Raw genomic sequence first — 18,387 nt, 5'->3', positions numbered from 1 at the left:
CACGCGGCGACACGTGACCTCTGGCCCCGCCTCCAGCGTCGAGGCGGGTCCCGCTCCGCCCCGGTCAGGTGACCGCTGGCTGCGGCTTGTTTGCGGGTTCCGTGCTCCGGTCGCACCGTAAGCTGCGTGCCCACGAGTGGCTGAAGCGGAGATGGCAGCCACTCTGCAGCGCATGGAGCGGCTGTCCAGTCGGGTGGTGCGCGTCCTGGGCTGTAACCCGGGCCCCATGACCCTGCAGGGCACCAACACCTACCTGGTAGGGACCGGCCCCAGGTAAACGCCCCTCGCCTCCCTCCTGCCCCCCTCACGCCCGCCGCTTCACCACTGGCCCGCGGAACTTGTGGGCAGGATGGCGGCGTCCTGCCCCGGGCCGGCGGGCCCACCAGAACCGTCCTCAGCTGCCCTGATCCTGGACTTCCCCTAAATCACGACCACCCGGGGTGGTAACCTCTCTAATTGGAAAGTGGCTGGGAGGGAAATAATGGTTTTTAAAACTTCCCGTCTTTGAAACCCAGTTTACTTGACGCGATGTTGAATGCCAGAGTGTGTGTGTTTAAGTGGCTGAGAAGTTACTGTCGCCCGAGTTTTTAAGAATCCGGGAAAATGCTGACTTGGTTCACCTTCTGACTCGCACTCAAGATGTTTTGCCCAGAGTGTGCCGTCCCCGCCACAAAAGCGGGTGATTGTGCTGAGACCTTTTTCTTAACTCAGCGGCAGGGGGCAGGGCTGTCCTGCTTGCCAGTTGCTGGAGTCCGGAATCCAAAAAAGCGCGCCCCCTCCTCCTCCAGCCCTCGGGAGGGAATTGCTGACCACTTTTGTTTTTGTTTGCTATTATTGTGGGAGCTTATTTAGGTTAAGTTGTGGATGGAATAACCTATCTATTTCTAAGAAAATTTTTTAAATATATTTAATTGATTTTTTACAGAGTGGAGGGGAGAGGGGTAGAGAGTTAGAAACATCGATCAGCTGCCTCCTGCACACTCCCCACTGGGGATGCGCCTGCAACCAAGGTACATGCCCTTGACCAGAATGAACCTGGGACCGTTGAGTCGGCGGGCTGACGCTCTATCCACTGAGCCAAACCGGTTAGGGCTATTTCTAAGAAATTTTTTTCTCTTCAGCTCCATTCTGTTTTATGCAGAAAGGCAGAAGAGATGTGGTTTATTGCACCATACCTACTACACTGGACAACTTTTGTGTACTTAGTATAACCTAGATAATTCAAAATAGAGATAAGATGTAGTTCTCCCTGAGCCTGGAATTTAATTGCATAGTCAAAACGTTGCAATGAATACAATACACTTGAATACTAAATACAGCTTAATAAGTATAGTTAATTGGAGTATTTGCCTTTTTCCAGCAAATGAGAATTTCGGAAGCAGCAGGATGGAGGAACTGAAGTATTGCAAGTGAAGCAGGCAAAAGGTGAAGTCGAGAGCAAACAAGACAGGGTCGGTTAGGTACAGCGGCTTTAGGCTGCCTCCCAAACCTAGGAGGATAGAGAATTAGGCAGGAACAAATACCTGATAGCTAGGGTAGCAGCGTCTCTCTTGGCTGGTACTCACTCACCCCGGGAAGCCCATAGGCATTTTCTTCTCTCTTCGGTGTGTCGTCATAAACTAGTTCTAAAGTCAGTTCCTAACGTGAAAATTGCAAATAGTCCAAATTACCCTAGAAAGTCTCTATGTCGGAAATCAATATACTGTTTCTCAATAAGTTCATTGTGGCCTACTTTTTTCTCAGCAATGAAACAGATGACTGGTTCTGTTTGGAAATCAAATAAAGAAGTTGGCTTAAATGTTTAGGGGCCATGTTGTATGAAAAATACATTTTTATTGATTTCAGAGAGGAAGGGGGAGAGAGGTAGAAACATCAGTGATGACAGAGAATCATTGATTGGCTGTCTCCTGCACGCCCCCCAACTTGGGGATGAAGCTCAAGCCCGCAACCCAGGCATGTGCCTTTGACTGGAATCAAACCCAGAACCCAGTGCTCTATCCACTGTGCCACACTGGCTAGGGCTACATAGGGCATCTTTTAAAACACCAGAATCACACTCAGTGTAGCATAGGGCGGCTGCTAAAAGAGACATACCCTGAAACTGAATGAGGGAAGACCAGATTCATAGTCTCCCATCTTAACTGCTTACACTGTTACTCAGGTAAACTCATGGAGTGGAATGGCCAGTGGAATCACTCATATGTGCGAGAGATGATGAGTCCACATATTGAGCTAGGATAAGGCAATGGACAGCTGATGCTGCTCTGTAAAGTAGAAGTTAGGTGGCTAGAAATGATTATTAATTGAGTCCAAGTAGGAGGTTCTGATCTTGGTAGCCACCTGTTCCACTGCACAAAACAGTTCTAAGATCACAGATGGCCTCTATATCACTAAACCCAAAGGATTTTTCCATTCCCATCTTATTTGAATTTCAGTATCTTTTGATCCTGTCGACCACTCCTTGGTCTACTAACACCAGTTTCTCCTGGCTTCCCTTTCCTCTCTAGCTGCTCTTTCACAGTCTCCTGTATAGAGTCATCCTCGTTACCAGGTCTTTTAAGAGTTTGAGTCCCTCAAGGTGCAATCCTAGTCTTATGTTCTCCTGCTGTATTCTCTACCTAGGTGATCTTCCTTGGTTTGAACTGTTATCTGTTCATTAATAACTCCCAAGTTTATTAGCACTCCAATTCACACAATATCCAAACTTGATCTTCAGACCAAGGCAGCCAACTGCTTTCTTAAATCTACTTGGATGACTCACAGCCACTTGAAAATCATTGTTTCCCAAACTGAACTTACCGGCTTTCCCACTAAACTTGATCCTCTTCCAGCCACTCATCCATATCTTGGTAGACAGAACCATCCTCACATTTGATCAAAGCCAAATACTTAAGTACACACCTCGACATTTTTTCTTTGCTTCTTGCACACATATCCAAGCCATTAGGAAGATCTCCCCAATTTCCACTGCTATCACCCAGTCCAAGCCAATACAACTCCTGCTTAGGCTTCTAAAATTGCCTCTAACTGACTCCTCTCCATCTACTTTTGTTCCACTTCAATCCATCCTCCTTCATGTAGCCAGAGTAGTGTTTGTTTGTTTTTTAATGAAAATTAGAAAGCCGTGCATATTCCAGCCCCAGGCATCTCATCAACCTGATCTGAAACCTCTTTCCCCTCCCAGCCAGGTGAGTTGTGTCCATTCTGGCTCAGGACATTCATGCATGCTTTCCTCTTGTCTCCCACATATACCTCTCCTCCGTACCCAGCTAGCCTCACTCATCCTTTAGAGTCCAGTTAAAATGTCATTTTTCTCAAGGAAGCCTCCTTTGACCCCTTAGACCAGGGGTGGGCAAACTTTTTGACTCGAGGGCCACAATGGGTTCTTAAACTGGACCAGAGGGCTGGGACAAAAGCATGGATGGAGTGTTTGTGTGAACTAATATAAATTCAAAGTAAACGTCATTACATAAAAGGGTACGGTCTTTTTTTTTTTTTTAATTTTATTCATTTCAAACGGGCCGGCCCACAGGCCGTAGTTTGCCCACGGCTGCCTTAGACTATATTAGTTTTATGTAATATATTGCCTTCCCACTCCATACTTTTCATGGCCCTTGATAATAAAATGATTTTTGTATGTGTAAGACGAAGCTTGGCACACCTCTACTCCCCACTAAAATAAAAGTTCAATGAAGGCTTATTCATTACTGTATCCCCACCATTAGCACAGAGCCTTGTACACAGTACAAGTAGTACAGGAAATCTTTGCTGAATGAGTGAGTGTTCTCTACATTTTTTCTACATTTTCTCTGTTATGATTTCAGGACTGCTGGATAACTGCAATTTTAGCTAGTCTTCCAGCCTCATTCTGATCAGCCTATGGATGCCAAATGAATTTCCCTAAAGCACTATTAGACCTACTGCGATGCCTAATACATAGGTCTCAATGAACATTTGAATGGACAAATAATAATCAGACTTTCCAGAGTATGTTCTGGAAAAGTAAATTTACCTAAGAACCTCTAGAAAGCTGCAATTTTAACCTTTACTATCAAAATTGTAAATATCTTGAGAGCAAATATACTATTTCCTATTAATAGAAAAAGACAGTCTAATGAAGTAGAGTTAAGACTCTGGACTCTAATTACCTAGATCCCAGTCCTGGCTTAAGATTTTGGGAAAGGCAGTTGATTCTCTAAGCTTCAGCTTCCTTATCTATACAATGAGGTTTGTATAGTACCTGTCTCATAGGATGTTATGAGGGTTCAGTGAAATTTAAATGGAAAATCACATCAAAAGCACTTAAATTCTAGCATGTGGGAAGCATACAATGTTAGCTATTACTTTTATCACTTCTGCCTCCAGATAATTCAGAGTTCATAGTAGGTGCTCAGAAAATTCTTAATGATTTTGTAAGAGTGACAGCAAATTGACAGAGAGACCACTCAATAGCTATCTTAAAATTAATATAAAATACCAAAAAGAGGAAGTTGATTTTACTTTCATCAGTTGAATTTTTCTGTATTCACATAGCAGATTGTTACTATATGCCAAGCACTGTACTCTAGTGAGTAAATGGTAACAGACCTGTACAGATTCTCCTGCACTCTTGTTCCCTTCATTTGTAAACTTGTATTTGTAAAATGACCTCCTATGTGTTGCCTGTGGCCATGAAGAACAAAGTCAACCAGCTCACATAGAGATAACTCTAATCCTCTGCAATATTCACAGACATCATTGAAAGAATTGCTATTTGAGGACATTGTTTTTCTAATTTCAGCTGAAGTTTCATTTATGCCACATGAAGAATGATTCTAGGTGCTTGCTAAGTAGTACCCTCCCACTAGAGAGGCAGTATGTGTTTTTTTATTTGTTCGTTTGTTTTTTAACACTAAATTAAAAGACATAACTGCTTTTAATAACTCAGATATACCCCAGTCTATAGTGTCCAGAAATTACTGCAGGGTTACGGGGATGTTTATTAAAAATACTAGTATATCTGATGTCTTCTGAGTAGACGAGACAGATGTCTTGAATGGAGAACTCATTGGACTTCGTATCTGAGTGTCTAGTGCAGCCCTGGGCAAACTACGGCCCGCTGGCCAGATCCGGCCCATTTGAAATGAATAAAAAAAAAGACCGTACCCTTTTATGTAATGATGTTTACTTTGAATTTATATTAGTTCACACAAACACTCCATCCATGCTTTTGTTGTGGCCCTCAAGTCAAAAAGTTTGCCCACCCCTGGTCTAGTGCTTCCCAGCACCACCTATTGCTGGGGCCTGGAGCAAATCACTTAGCCTTTCTGAAGACTAGTTTCCTCTGCTGTAAATAAAATAATAATAAATAATAGCACCTTCCTAGAGTTGATCTGAGATAATAAATATGTGAAAACGCCAGATATTAGTTTAATTTTCTATGTTGGTTGATGTAAGATGTTACATTGTTCCCCCATTCAGTAGGTTCCCTTTTCATTTTGTTGATGGTTTCATTTTGTTGATGGTTTCTTTTTGGTTTTATGTAGTCCCATTTCTTTATTTTTGCTTTTGTTGGCATTGCCTGAGCAGACAGTTCCAAAAAATATTGCTGAGACTGATGTCAAAAGAGTTTATGCCTATGTTTTCTTCTATGAATTTTGTGGTTTGGGGGGGGGGGGGTCTTACATTTAAGTGTAATCCAGTTTGAGTTTATTTTGGTATAGGTATAAAAAAAGTCCCAATTTCATTCTACATATAGATGTTCAGTTTTCCCAATACTACTTATTGAAGAGACTGTCTTTTCCTATTGTATATGCTTGCCTCCTTTATTTGTACATTACTTGAATATATATATTTATATATACATATATATGTATAGTTTGTATTATACATATATATATATGGTTTATTTCTGGGATCTCTATTCTGTTCCATTGACCTGTTTGTCAGTTATTGATGAATTAGTAAATGAATGAATGATTCAGTCTTTTCATAAAGACTAATCTCTCCCGAAGCCTGAGCTAGGGAGGTGCTACTATGAAACAACATGAATTACAAAGTTAATTCATTGGTTCTTGAGGAGGAAATGTCACCCTTATTTCTTTAGTTCAGGAAAACTTCTTAGCGAAAGACCATCATTCCATAAAATAGTGATGAAGGGCAAAGTATATGAAGGTTCAGAACCAAAAGCAGGAATATAATAATAGGGTTGTCTAAATAAAGAAGCAAAGCAACTCAGACATTTCTCCCATGCTTTTCTACTGATTTCATTTTCATGTGTAAGGGAGCCATTGTAAAGCTTCAGGGATAAGTTTTGTATGTAGTGCAAAAGAGTAGGTTTCTTTAGGGGTGCCATTGGGGCAGATTCTTTCATGTCTCTGAGACATTTGAGGATATTGTTAAAAGAACTCAAAGACAGCCCAGCCGATGTGGCTAAGTGGTTGAGCATCAACGTATGAACCGGGAGGTCACGGATTCATGCACCAGTGGGGTCCCTCAGCCTGGCCTGCACCCTCTCTCAATCCAGCTCCCCTCAGGGGATGTCAGAGATCTGGTGCACAGATTCGGCCTGATCCTCACAGGTCAGGCCGAGGTACTCCACCGATGCACGAATCCATGCACCGGGCCTCTAGTATGCATATAAGGTCTTTGGTTCATCTTTTCCCGCCTTCCCCCCCTCTGCCCTTCCCTCTGAGATTCATTATTCTGTTCCATGTTTCCATGCCTGTGCATTGAGCGTCTGCCCCCTGGTGGTCAGTGCACATCATAGCTACCGGTCAAATGGTTGCATAGGCTTTTATATATATAGATTACTCCTTATTCAGACTTACATTTAGCCATAAGAACTTTCTTAAAGTGAGATTTCTCTAGTTAAGCTCAAGTAACATACAGCTGGTTTTGAAAGCAAAGCAATTTATGCAGTTTCTTCAATGTAAATTACCTGTGTGAGAAATATGCTAATAGTAACTGTTCCAATGGTGTGATCATCTTCTGTTTAACTTTCAGGAGAATCCTCATTGACACTGGAGAACCAGCAATTCCAGAATATATCATCTGTTTAAAGCAGGCTCTGAACGAATTTAACACAGCAATCCAGGAAATCATTGTGACTCACTGGCATCGTGATCATACTGGAGGCATAGGAGATATTTGTAAAAACATTGAAAATGGTAAGCAGAATATACTCATTAAGCTCATGAGAAAACCTATGTTTTCAGAATAATTTGTTTCCATTACAGAGCTAAGTAAGCTAATAAACAATTTACTGAATACCTTATATTTAAATGGTACTTTTATACATTAATATAACTTGAATACTGTGACTATTTTTAACAAAGGAAAAAAGTAGAAATCCTATTTTTCTATTTCTCTTCTCCCTGTTATTTTTCCCCTTTGCCCAGTGATCATCAGTTTTAATTTAGTCTGTGTGACAGTTGCTACTTCAGATTTCATACTAACTATTGTTGACTCTTTACTCTGTGCCAGGCACTGTTGAGGTAGTTGCTGTTATTGTCCACATTCTAAACATGATCTCAGGTCTTCCATAACTTTCAGACAGTTATCTGTATACTGTATAATACTGATGAAAGATCTTTGTTCTTGAAATTTATCCAGTATTAACACTTTACCATCTCTCTCCTTATTCCCTCATCCCACCATCATAAACATAGATTCATTCATTCATTTCTTTAACAAATATTCAACTTGCTGCTATGTTCAAGCACTGTTCTTGGCACAAAGGATGTAGCAGTGATTAAAACAATGACTCCTGGGGAGAACCAAGATGGCGGCATAGGTTAACGCCGGAGTTTGCTGCTTTGAACAACTACTTCAAAAGTGAAACCAAAAAACGGAAGGGACATCACCCAGAACCACAGGAACGCTGGCTGAGTGGAAGTCCTACAACTAGGAGGAAAGAGAAACGCATACGGACACTCAGAGGAGGCGCAGTGCTGAAGTCAAATTCTGAGGTGCGGAGTGTGCGGAGCGGGCTGGCGGCGGAGGGCGCGGTTGGCGTTTTCAATCGGGAGGGAGTCGCAGACTCTGAGCTCCAGATCCGGGCGAGTCTTTAGGGACCCAGACTCAAACAGGAGAAGCGGGACTGTCTGGCTTCGGTCAGAGCGAGTGCAGCTTTCTCTCTGAGCTTTGCAGCGGGTGCTGGGACTCAGAGAGGCAGAGCCCCTGGGGACAGGACTGAGAGCCGCCATAACTGCTCTCTCCGGCCCACCCTGTTGATCCTGTTCTACCCGCCCCGCCCAAGCCCTGCACACAGGCATTTGCCGGATAGCCTCAGGCAAAGGCTAGATTAGCACCTCCCTAGAGGACAGAAGTTCTCTCACTACTGACACAGCTGATTCTCATAGCCACTTGGCCTAGAGGTCAAACCCTCCCTGGAATTAGCTACAACAATCAAGATTTAACTATAAGACTGCGAACAAAGACCACTAGGAGGTGCACCAAGGAAGCATAACAAAATGCGGAGACAAAGAAACAGGACAAAATTGTCAATGGAAGATATAGAGTTCAGAACCACACTTTTAAGGTCTCTTAAGAACTGTCTAGAAGCCGCCGATAAATGTAGTGAGATCCTCAAGAAATCTAATGAGACCCTCGATCTTATATTGGGGAACCAACTAGAAATTAAGCATACACGGACTGAAATAACGAATATTATACAGACTCCCGACAGCAGACCAGAGGAGCGCAAGAATCAAGTCAATGATTTGAAATGCGAGGAAGCAAAAAACACCCAACCGGAAAAGCAAAATGAAAAAAGAATCCAAAAATGCGAGGATAGTGTAAGGAGCCTCTGGGACAGCTTCAAGCGTACCAACATCAGAATTATAGGGGTGCCAGAAGATGAGAGAGACCAAGATATTGAAAACCTATTTGAAGAAATAATGACAGAAAACTTCCCCCACCTGGTGAAAGAAATGGACTTACAGGTCCAAGAAGCGCGGAGAACCCCAAACAAAAGGAATCCAAAGAGGACCACACCAAGACACATCATCATTAAAATGCCAAGAGCAAAAGATAAAGAGAGAATCTTAAAAACAGCAAGAGAAAGAAACTCAGTTACCTACAAGGGAATACCCATACGACTGTCAGCTGATTTCTCAACAGAAACTTTGCAGGCCAGAAGGGAGTGGCAAGAAATATTCAAAGTGATGAATACCAAGAACCTACAACCAAGATTACTTTATCCAGCAAAGCTATCATTCAGAATTGAAGGTCAGATAAAGAGCTTCACAGATAAGGAAAAGCTAAAGGAGTTCATCACCACCAAACCAGGATTATATGAAATGCTGAAAGGTATCCTTTAAGAAGAGGAAGAAGGAGAAAAAGGTAAAGATACAAATTATGAACAACAAATATGCGTCTATCAACAAGTGAATCTAAGAATCAAGTGAATAAATAATCTGATGAACAGAATGAACTGTTGATTATAATAGAATCAGGGACATAGAAAGGGAATGGACTGACTATTCCTGGGGGGGAAAGGGGTGTGGGAGATGCGGGAAGAGACTGGACAAAAATCGTGCACCTATGGATGAGGACAGTGGGTGGGGAGTGAGGGCGGAGGGTGGGGCGGGAACTGGGAGGAGGGGAGTTATGGGGGGAAAAAAGAGCAACAAATGTAATAATCTGAACAATAAAGATTTAATTAAAAAAAAAAAAGGAAAAAAAAAATAAAACAATGACTCCACTTTCATTGGGCTTCATTCTAGTAGGGAAGGTAAATGGTAAGTATGTAATAGCTCAGATGGTGATAGGTGCTATGAAGAAAACTAAATTAAGAGAAGAAAAGGGGGAGAGAGAATAAAGGGGAAGAGAGCAGTGGCTATTATATTAGGGTAGACAGGGAGAGAGAGAGTAAGCTATATATGTATCAGAGCAGGGCATACCAGGCAAAGGGCATTGCAGGAGCAGATGCTAGAATGGGAGTATGCTTGCCATGTTCAAGGCAGATAAAGGACAAGGAGGTAATAAGTGTTCATTCACAACTAAATATTTTTAAGTATCTTCTTTTTTAGGCCTTAAGACTGCAATTGGGATGGAAAGATATTCTCAGCTACACCAGCCAATGTCACCAGGCTGCTCATTATAAGAAACTATCTAACCTAACTTCTTACCCTCTTCCCTCCTTTATTCCAATCCAGGGGAACTGTATGCCACAGGAAACCATTCTCTCCCACTCTGACTTTCCTCGCCCTTCTTTCTCTTGTCTGTCTACCCATAAAATTTTGTCAATTAAAAAACTAGGCTGAGGATCCTTAATTAGCTTTGGTCAACTCTTAGCATGAGGGTCAATTTGAAAAATTAAAATGTTTATGGCCTGCTTTTTTTCCTTCACAAGTCAATTTTACTGAGCTTGAATTTACATACATAAAATGTACCTGTTTTTTAAGTGTGTAGTTTATCAAAAGCTATGTGACCAATCCCGTCAAGGTAAAGAACACTTACCCAGAAGAGATCCCTTTCTGACCCTGCAGAGGCCCCTGCCGTGATTCCCCTCCACCTCCAGCGCCCACTCACCTGCTTTATTTCACTGTGGCTTAGTTTTGCCTGTCTGCAGTGTCACATAATGGATGCATGCAGGATCACTCTCTGGCTTCTTTCACACAGCATCATATCTCTGAGATTCACCCATGTTTCACGTATCAGTAGTTTGTTCCTTTTTATTGCCAAATAGTAATCGGTGGTAGGAATACACTACAATTTATTTATCCATTCACCTGTTAATGGACATTTGACTTAACTTTCTCTAAGGTAAAAATTGAAATAGTTTTGGGTTCCTTTAAAATAATGAATATTTACATAAAAGATTACCCATGAGATTAAAGAAAATCAAGGAGGCCCTGACCGGTTTGGCTCAGTGCATAGAGCGTCGACCTGCGGACTCAAGGGTCCGGGGTTCGATTCCAGTCAAGGGCATGTACCTTGGTTGCGGGCACATCCCCAGTGGGGAGTGTGCAGGAGGCAGCTGATCGATGTTTCTCTCTCATTGATGTTCCTAACTCCCTATCCCTCTCCCTTCCTCTCTGTAAAAAAATCAATAAAATATATTTTTTTTAAAAAAGAAAGAAAATCAAGGAGAAATTTGATACTGTTTTATAGCCACTAAACTTTTAATGCTTTATTTGAAAAGTGGCTTGATGTCTTTCATTCTGAACTTTATTGAAGTTAGACCAGCTGCAATGTAGACTTTGAGTTTCTCAGCACTGAAAATGTACAGAGGTACCTTTCAGAATCTTCCCCCAAAAGTCCCATGTATTTCTTCATTCCCTAAATCCTTTACCATTACCATTCTTGTTCATTTTGTTTTATTATCATTTCCTTCATTCTACATTGTTTTACTGTTGTTGTTTTTTAATTATTATTAGTATGGCTCCTTTACATTGCTAACAATCTATATTTTTTACAGGCCACACCAAAATTATGAATGCCGTTTATAAGATTTCTGTAGGAAGATAGAGTAATTCTGAAGCAACCTGCTTACAAATTTTTTAAATAAAAGCAGTGTTTCATTTCGGAACTCATGGCTTACAGGGAGCCAGAAGTTTACTAGATGTGAGAACTATATAGACCCAAGCTGCTTGGGTGTTTTGTTTTGGGTTTGTTTTTGAGTAAATCTGATAAATATATTTTATTATCTGATAATGACTATTTTGCAGCTGAAGTTGGGTCATTGCCATTTATTTCACATTCAAGTCCTAGAGTCAGATGTTTGCTTCTATGCTATTCAATTAGAATGTGTTTCTATTAGAAAGCATTACACGTAAATAATATCACATGTTTGTATCTGCTTAAATAATTAGCCTTAGTGATGATGTTATAATTCATTATTCAGACCTTAGCAAATGACTGAGGGTTTCCTCCTGTTAAAATAATTATGTAAGTAGTTGCCAGGGGCTGGAAAGAGAGAATAGAGAGTGACTACCATTACGTATGAGGTGTCTATGAGGGGTTTTGAAAATGTCCTAAAATTAGATGGTGGTGGTTGAACAATTCTTTGAATAGACTAAAAAAACCACTGAATTTTATGCTTTAAAAGGGGGAATTTTATTGTGTGTGAATTATATCTCAATAAGCTTTGACTAAAAATAATTCTTATACTAGAGGCCCAGTGCACAAAATTCTTGCACTCTGGGGGAGTGTCTCAGCCTGGCCTGTGCCCTCTTGCAGTCTGGCAGCCCTCAGGGGATTTCTAGGTCCACTCCCTGGACCTAAGCCAGCAGTCGGATATCCTTAGCGCTGCTGTGGAGGTGGGAGAGGCTCCCGCCATTGCCACTGCTCTCGCCAGCTGTGAGTCCAGTTTCTGGCTGAGGGGGAGCACACTGACCACCAGGGGGAAGCTCCTGCATTGAGCTTTTGCCCTCTGGTGGTCAGTGCACATCATAGCAACCGGTCGTTCTGCATCAGGCTGAAACCAGCTCTCCAACATATCCTGAGGGGTCCCAGATTGCGAGAAGGTGCAGGCCAGGCCGAGGGACCCCAGCGGTGCATGATCAGGGCCAGGGAGGGATGCAGAAGGTAGGCCAGCCAGGGAGGGACCGTGGTAGGGATCCAGGGTGTGTCTGGCCCGTCTTGCTCAGTCCTGATCAGCCAGACCCCAGTAGCAAGCTAACACATTGTACGTGGGTAGTTTTTATCGCATGCTAACAGGTGGCGCGGGCCATTTTTGCTAATTTTTTGCACAAATGGCAACGTTCAGTAAAATTACGATAACTTTAGTTTATGTATTTATATGTTACCTGCATTCTACCGAAATCTATAAAAAACATATTAATACATGTCTCGCGCTCTACTACTTACAGTCAACGTAAAACGTATAGATACGTTTCCCGCATACAATGTGCTAACCTACTGGTTGAGCGTCTGCCCCTGATGGTCAGTGTACATCATAGCTACTAGTCAGCTGTCTGCCCCCTGGTGGTCAGTGCACATCATAGCAAGCAGTTGAGCAACCTTAGCATATCATCAGACACTTAGCATATTAGGCTTTTATTATATAGGATGATTGCTTTCAGCATACCCTTCTACATCCTGTCTGTATAGATTGCTATTGAGAATAGGATGTATGCTTTTATATTTACATATAATTTTTAAAGCTGACACAGCATTATTTTATAGTATGGCATGTGTTTTGTAATTTTGAGGTAATTGTGAGTTTTTTTGGAAATATTGTCTGTCAAAGGTCTCATAACTAGAAATATACTTCTACTTCTTTACTACAAAATAAAATTATACAGATTAAAAATAAAAACAAACCAAAAAAACCTCATCATGTCACTCTATAATGGAGACAGTTCCCAGAATAGCATATTATTTCTTGCTTCAGCCTCAAAGATACAAAATAATGGAGTCTGAGGCTAGAGAGAGAAAATCCAGTTGCTGTTGGTTTATTTTATTTTTATTATATTGCAGTTTTCTATCTTCTTTATCCTTCATACTTACCCAGATTTCTATGCGTTGTCAGTTTTTTTCTGAATGTCTTTTCTCCCTCTGCATTTCCATTGGTAACACCCTTGCGCTAATATTACCTTCCAGCTGGGTTATTACAGTCATCCCCTCCTGGTCTTTTGATCTCTCCCCCTCCAGGCTCCCCACCTGCAGCTGCCATATTGATCAACCTGTTAACATTAAAGTGCATACATGGGCCACATACAGCAAAGTATAAATTCCTCTATTCTGTGAAAGGCAATTTAGGGCCCTCCAGGATCTGAGCTCACCTTACTAATCCCACTTATCTTTACTCTTCCCAGCCAGTATTTTGTGTTAGACAAATTGGTGGTGTTCTGCTGTTGCCCATATGCCATATTCATTCTCATTTCTATGGCTTCACTAATGCTGTTCCCTTTACCTGTCTGAACCTTTTTCTCATCCTACTTATCCTATAAGCCACACCTCAAGTTTTATGATATTTATGAATCCTTTCCTAATTGTTTCTCCTTTCTCCAACCTCATTTTGCTTTTATTAGCTGAATTGTCCATTTAGTATTCATTAAATGGTACTGAGTATAGTTGTTTAATTCTTTCCTGTTTGTAAGTTTTAGTGCCCCAACTATGAGAGCTTTTAAGCACTTTGATGTCATGGCGCTTACACTCACTATACTGGTTAAATAACTGGCAGTCAGCTATTGATTGGCTAATTAATTAATTGACTTTCTTTGCATTCATGACAGGTAGTATGGGTTAAATTTATTTTAATGTTTTAATATCTTAGCCCTGAGTTTGGGGCTTCCTCTAAGCCAGCCGTGGGCAAACTACGGCCCACGGGCCGGATCCAGCCCGTTTGAAATGAATAAAACTATTGAAAAAAAAGACCGTACCCTTTTATGTAATGATGTTTACTTTGAATTTATATTAGTTCACACAAACACTCCATCCATGCTTTTGTTCCGGCCCTCCGGTCCAGTTTAAGAACCCATTGTGGCCCTCGAGTCAAAAAGTTTGCCCACCCCTGCTCTAAGCATTCCTAGAAAGAGCTTTATATTATCATTCTTTTATTATTAACTAATGCCATGATACCAGGACTTCTTTTACTATATGTTAAGCACCTAGACAGAGAAAAGTTCCTATGTTTTATATTACTCCCTCTTCAACACGCATCTTGATATCAAAGCTAGCTGAGATTATGAAGAACTTTCAAACTATTGTATAAAGTAGGAGTGACTAGAAAAACACAAAGACTTTTATGTAGAGCTAGGAGGGCATTAGAGAGTAAAAGCTCTTTTGTTGAGATAGAAGAAACAGTTACCATCCCAGAGATAAGCAGCTATAATTCACCTCATTTTCTGTTGTCTCTAATGTTAATATTTTTTGCAGCTACTCACAGGAATTCTATGAAAACTGGCCTCTTAAAAGGCTGAATTGTCATTTAAAGTGTGAGTTAAATATTTTACATGTTTTGTCACTAGACACTCCATATTGCATTAAAAAACTCCCACGGAATCCTCAGAGAGAAGAAATTATCGGAGATGGAGAGCAACAATATATTTATCTAAAAGATGGAGATTTGGTTAAGACTGAGGGTGCCACTCTAAGGTATGTAAATGACCCTTGGCTGGAGAAGGTGGTGGGGGGAGGGGGGAGTTTATGTATATCTATAATAATAAAAGCGTAATATGCTAATTAGACCAGACATCCTTCCAGAAGAAGCGGGGCTGTGAGGGAAGCCCAGGTCCCAGGTGCCAGAGGAAAGCTGGTGCTGGCAGCCGGGGGAAGAAAAGCCTACTCTTGCACGAATCTCGCGCATCGGGCCTCTAGTGTGTTATAAAAGAGGGGGAAAGGAAGATTTCCACATATTTGCTTGTATGACTGAAGACTGTCTCAGGAAGAAGGATATAAGATATCTGATAACATTGGTTATTCTGGGAAGAGAAAATGGGTTGCTTGAGAAACAGAAAAAGAAAGACTTCTCCCTCTATCTACTCTTTTATAATGATTTGTTTAAATTATATGATTACCACTTCTTAATGAATAAAATTTAAATTGCAAAATAGATTAGAATTTCCTGCTGGAAAATTAAGGGTTTTCTCCTATTCTCATTTCCAAAAAATGACCCATACCTAAAGTAAATACATTTTAGGCCAGACCCATAATCCCCCATGACCTGTTCAAGGGATTCAAAAAGGTGTTTTCAACTCAGTAATTTTAAAACACAAGTAATTATGATGATTCTCCTCTCTCTCCATCTGTCCTGACTTCCTGATTTCAGAACTCCTACTTCTCTCAGTACTTAAGATTTTTTTTCTTCTATGATCCAACTTAACTCCTCTTCACCTTTATCCCCTTCCCCTGCCCAAGACATCTAATCACGTTAGTTTATTAATTAATTTTTTTTTTTTAGAGGGAGAGAGTAACATCAATGTGAGAGCAAAACATAAATCAACTGCCTTCTGCTTGCCCCCTCCCAGGGATCTAGCCCACAACCCCGGCATGTGCCCCGACCAGGAATCAAATTGGCAGCCTTTCAGTGCACAGGATCACACCCAACCAACTGAGCCACACTGACCAGGGCTATTCACATTAGTTCTTACCTCAAAAATATTTGTCACTGCTGTCCCTTTTTCTTTGTGTTCACTACCACTACTTCTAAGCCAGGAATCTCCAGGCTCTTCCCTTTCCAGTTTACTCTGTCACTTGAAACCTTGAATAACTCTCACCGCATACAAGATCATGTTTATTCTCCTTACCACAGCTTGGCCCCAAACCACTTTTCTAGTCTTAGTTCCTACCACTCCCCTCACAAACACAATTAGCCATATCCAAATACTCCTGAGCACATTCTGTCTGTCCATGACTTTGCTCATACCCTCCCCTTTACGAGGCCTCAGCCCTTCCCCTCCACCTTGTCCCCCTGATAAATTACCCATTTAGTCTTCAAACCTCAGTTTACATGTTACTTCAAGAACCCCTCCTGGAAAGAATTAAACTGCTTCCTCCTCCAACTTTTATGTAATTTTTATTATTTTATTATAGCACTTATTAAATTATAATTTTGGCCGAAACCGGTTTGGCTCAGTGGATAGAGCGTCAGCCTGCAGACTGAAAGGTCCCAGGTTCAATTCCGGTCAAGGGCATGTACGTTGGTTGCATGCACATCCCCAGTAGGAGATGTGCAGGAGGCAGCTGATCGATGTTTCTCTCTCGTTGGTGTTTCTAACTCTCTGTCTTTCCCTTCCTCTCTGTAAAAAATCAATAAAATATATTTTAAAAAATAATAATAAAAATAAATAAATTATAATTTTGGTGTATAAGTAGGTATCTCCTTAAAAGTTAATCAGTTCCTTAGGTTCACAATCCTATATAATAAAAGGGTAGTATGCAAATTGTCCCCTCAACTGGAGTTCTTCCAGGAGTTCAACCAGGGGGCGGGCCGGCCAGAGGAAGGGAGGGAGGCCAAGATCGGCAGTCTGCAGCTGCTAGGACTCTACCAGTGCACAAATTTCATGCACTGGGCCTCTAGTATTAGTTAAGTCAGTTGCTATAGCAAACCAAACCAGAAATGTATAATAGCTCAAACATGAAATAAGTTTAATTTTCAGTCACATAAAGTCCAAAAACGGTTTCTGATTAGCAAGTGGCCCTCCTGCATAATGTTCCAGGACTCTTGTGGAGTCCTCCATCCTCAATACTAGTCCTTCAAGATTGCCGTGCTCATCACCGTCAGTCCAGTGAGTGGAGGAGAGTGAAAGGGATGTTGCATAGGAGGTTTTCATGGACCCGGCCTTCTGTTGCATTGCCTGTCTATTCAGTCATGAATCACTCCTGACTGTGGAGAGGCTGGGAAATACAGTATCATATATTGATGATACCACAGAAAATCAAACACTGCATTATTCAAAAAGTATTCTTGACAACGCTGGATGCCCCCCTCACACACCAGCCCTGGGCCAAGTTAAAGAAGGGAGTAGAGACAGGAGGAGGTAGCTCATCAAGTTTTCTGTCTCATGTGTGGGAACCACAGTACTGGTTTATCAGTTATCACAGAAGCATGGATATTAGATCTGTACCTAATATGCAAATTAAGACTATTGAACTCTTGGAGGTTAACTACCTACCACCCATCTGCTGTGAACAGACCGTGTATTTTAAGCTTTTAAAGTATACAAACAGAAAAGTGTGTATATCATCAGTGTGCAAGGCGGTGAATTGTTAAAAACTGAACAAACCATATGAGCAGTTTGCAGATCTAGGAAGGACATCAGTGCCTGAGAGCCACCCACGTACTTGCTTCCTGTCACGACCCCACCCCCTCAGTTGAATACTATCTTGTTTCATGGATGAATTGATGCCCAGGATCTCAATATTTTGTGAATTCCATTTAATTTTTGTTGTACTGCATTCTGATTAAGTTAAGTATGGGTATCTATTTTAAGATTTGAGGGGAAAACTAACACAGAATCAAAAAAAAGCAGACACTTTTTTTATGATCTAGTAAATAATCTTATCTCAAAATGTAGATTCCAATTATGCTAAAATCTGAATAGAACACTTAATATACTATAGATGTGGTTTCCAGTTTCCATGTTTATAGTCAGTAAAATCCAATAGTTTTAAATATTAACACAAAGACTCAATCTTACGCAAAAGTTCCATAAACAAAAGGTTAAAATTTACTTAGGTCCCAAATATTTCACATCCAGGTGATCTTGCCTACCTGCCAATTTTGAAAAGGAAAAAAATTCAATAGAGAGATAGTACCCACCAAGAACCCATTAGTAAAAAAATAGAAAGTTATCAAGGTTTTCAGTAAGGATTCTAGATATAATGCTCAGGAATTTTCTAGGGAACTGAGTTTAAGTTCTCAAGTTAATCTGACAGCTTTTGTTGACTGTTCTAAATTTTCTAAAAGAGCCATTCTAATAAAGTCGACTGTGTCACAGAACTAGATAAATGCTC

General features: G+C 41.0%; 1 protein-coding gene across 1 annotated transcript in view; it reads left to right on the top strand.

Annotated features, from left to right (window-relative positions):
• Positions 1 to 51: 51 nt before the first annotated feature.
• The window catches only part of LACTB2 (lactamase beta 2), a 29,090-nt gene continuing 10,754 nt past the window's right edge, over positions 52 to 18,387 (top strand). Inside the window, exons 1-3 of the mRNA XM_036338506.1 lie at positions 52 to 273; positions 6,985 to 7,148; positions 14,901 to 15,027. Of these exons, the coding sequence (XP_036194399.1) occupies positions 152 to 273; positions 6,985 to 7,148; positions 14,901 to 15,027 (413 nt within the window). The 5' untranslated portion in view covers positions 52 to 151. The remainder of the gene's footprint in view (positions 274 to 6,984; positions 7,149 to 14,900; positions 15,028 to 18,387) is intronic.

Source organism: Myotis myotis, unplaced genomic scaffold, assembly GCF_014108235.1.
Source record: "Myotis myotis isolate mMyoMyo1 unplaced genomic scaffold, mMyoMyo1.p scaffold_m19_p_16, whole genome shotgun sequence".
Taxonomy (NCBI): domain Eukaryota; kingdom Metazoa; phylum Chordata; class Mammalia; order Chiroptera; family Vespertilionidae; genus Myotis; species Myotis myotis.
Note: the sequence above shows the minus strand (reverse complement) of the source record. Positions and strands in the feature narration are given on the sequence as shown.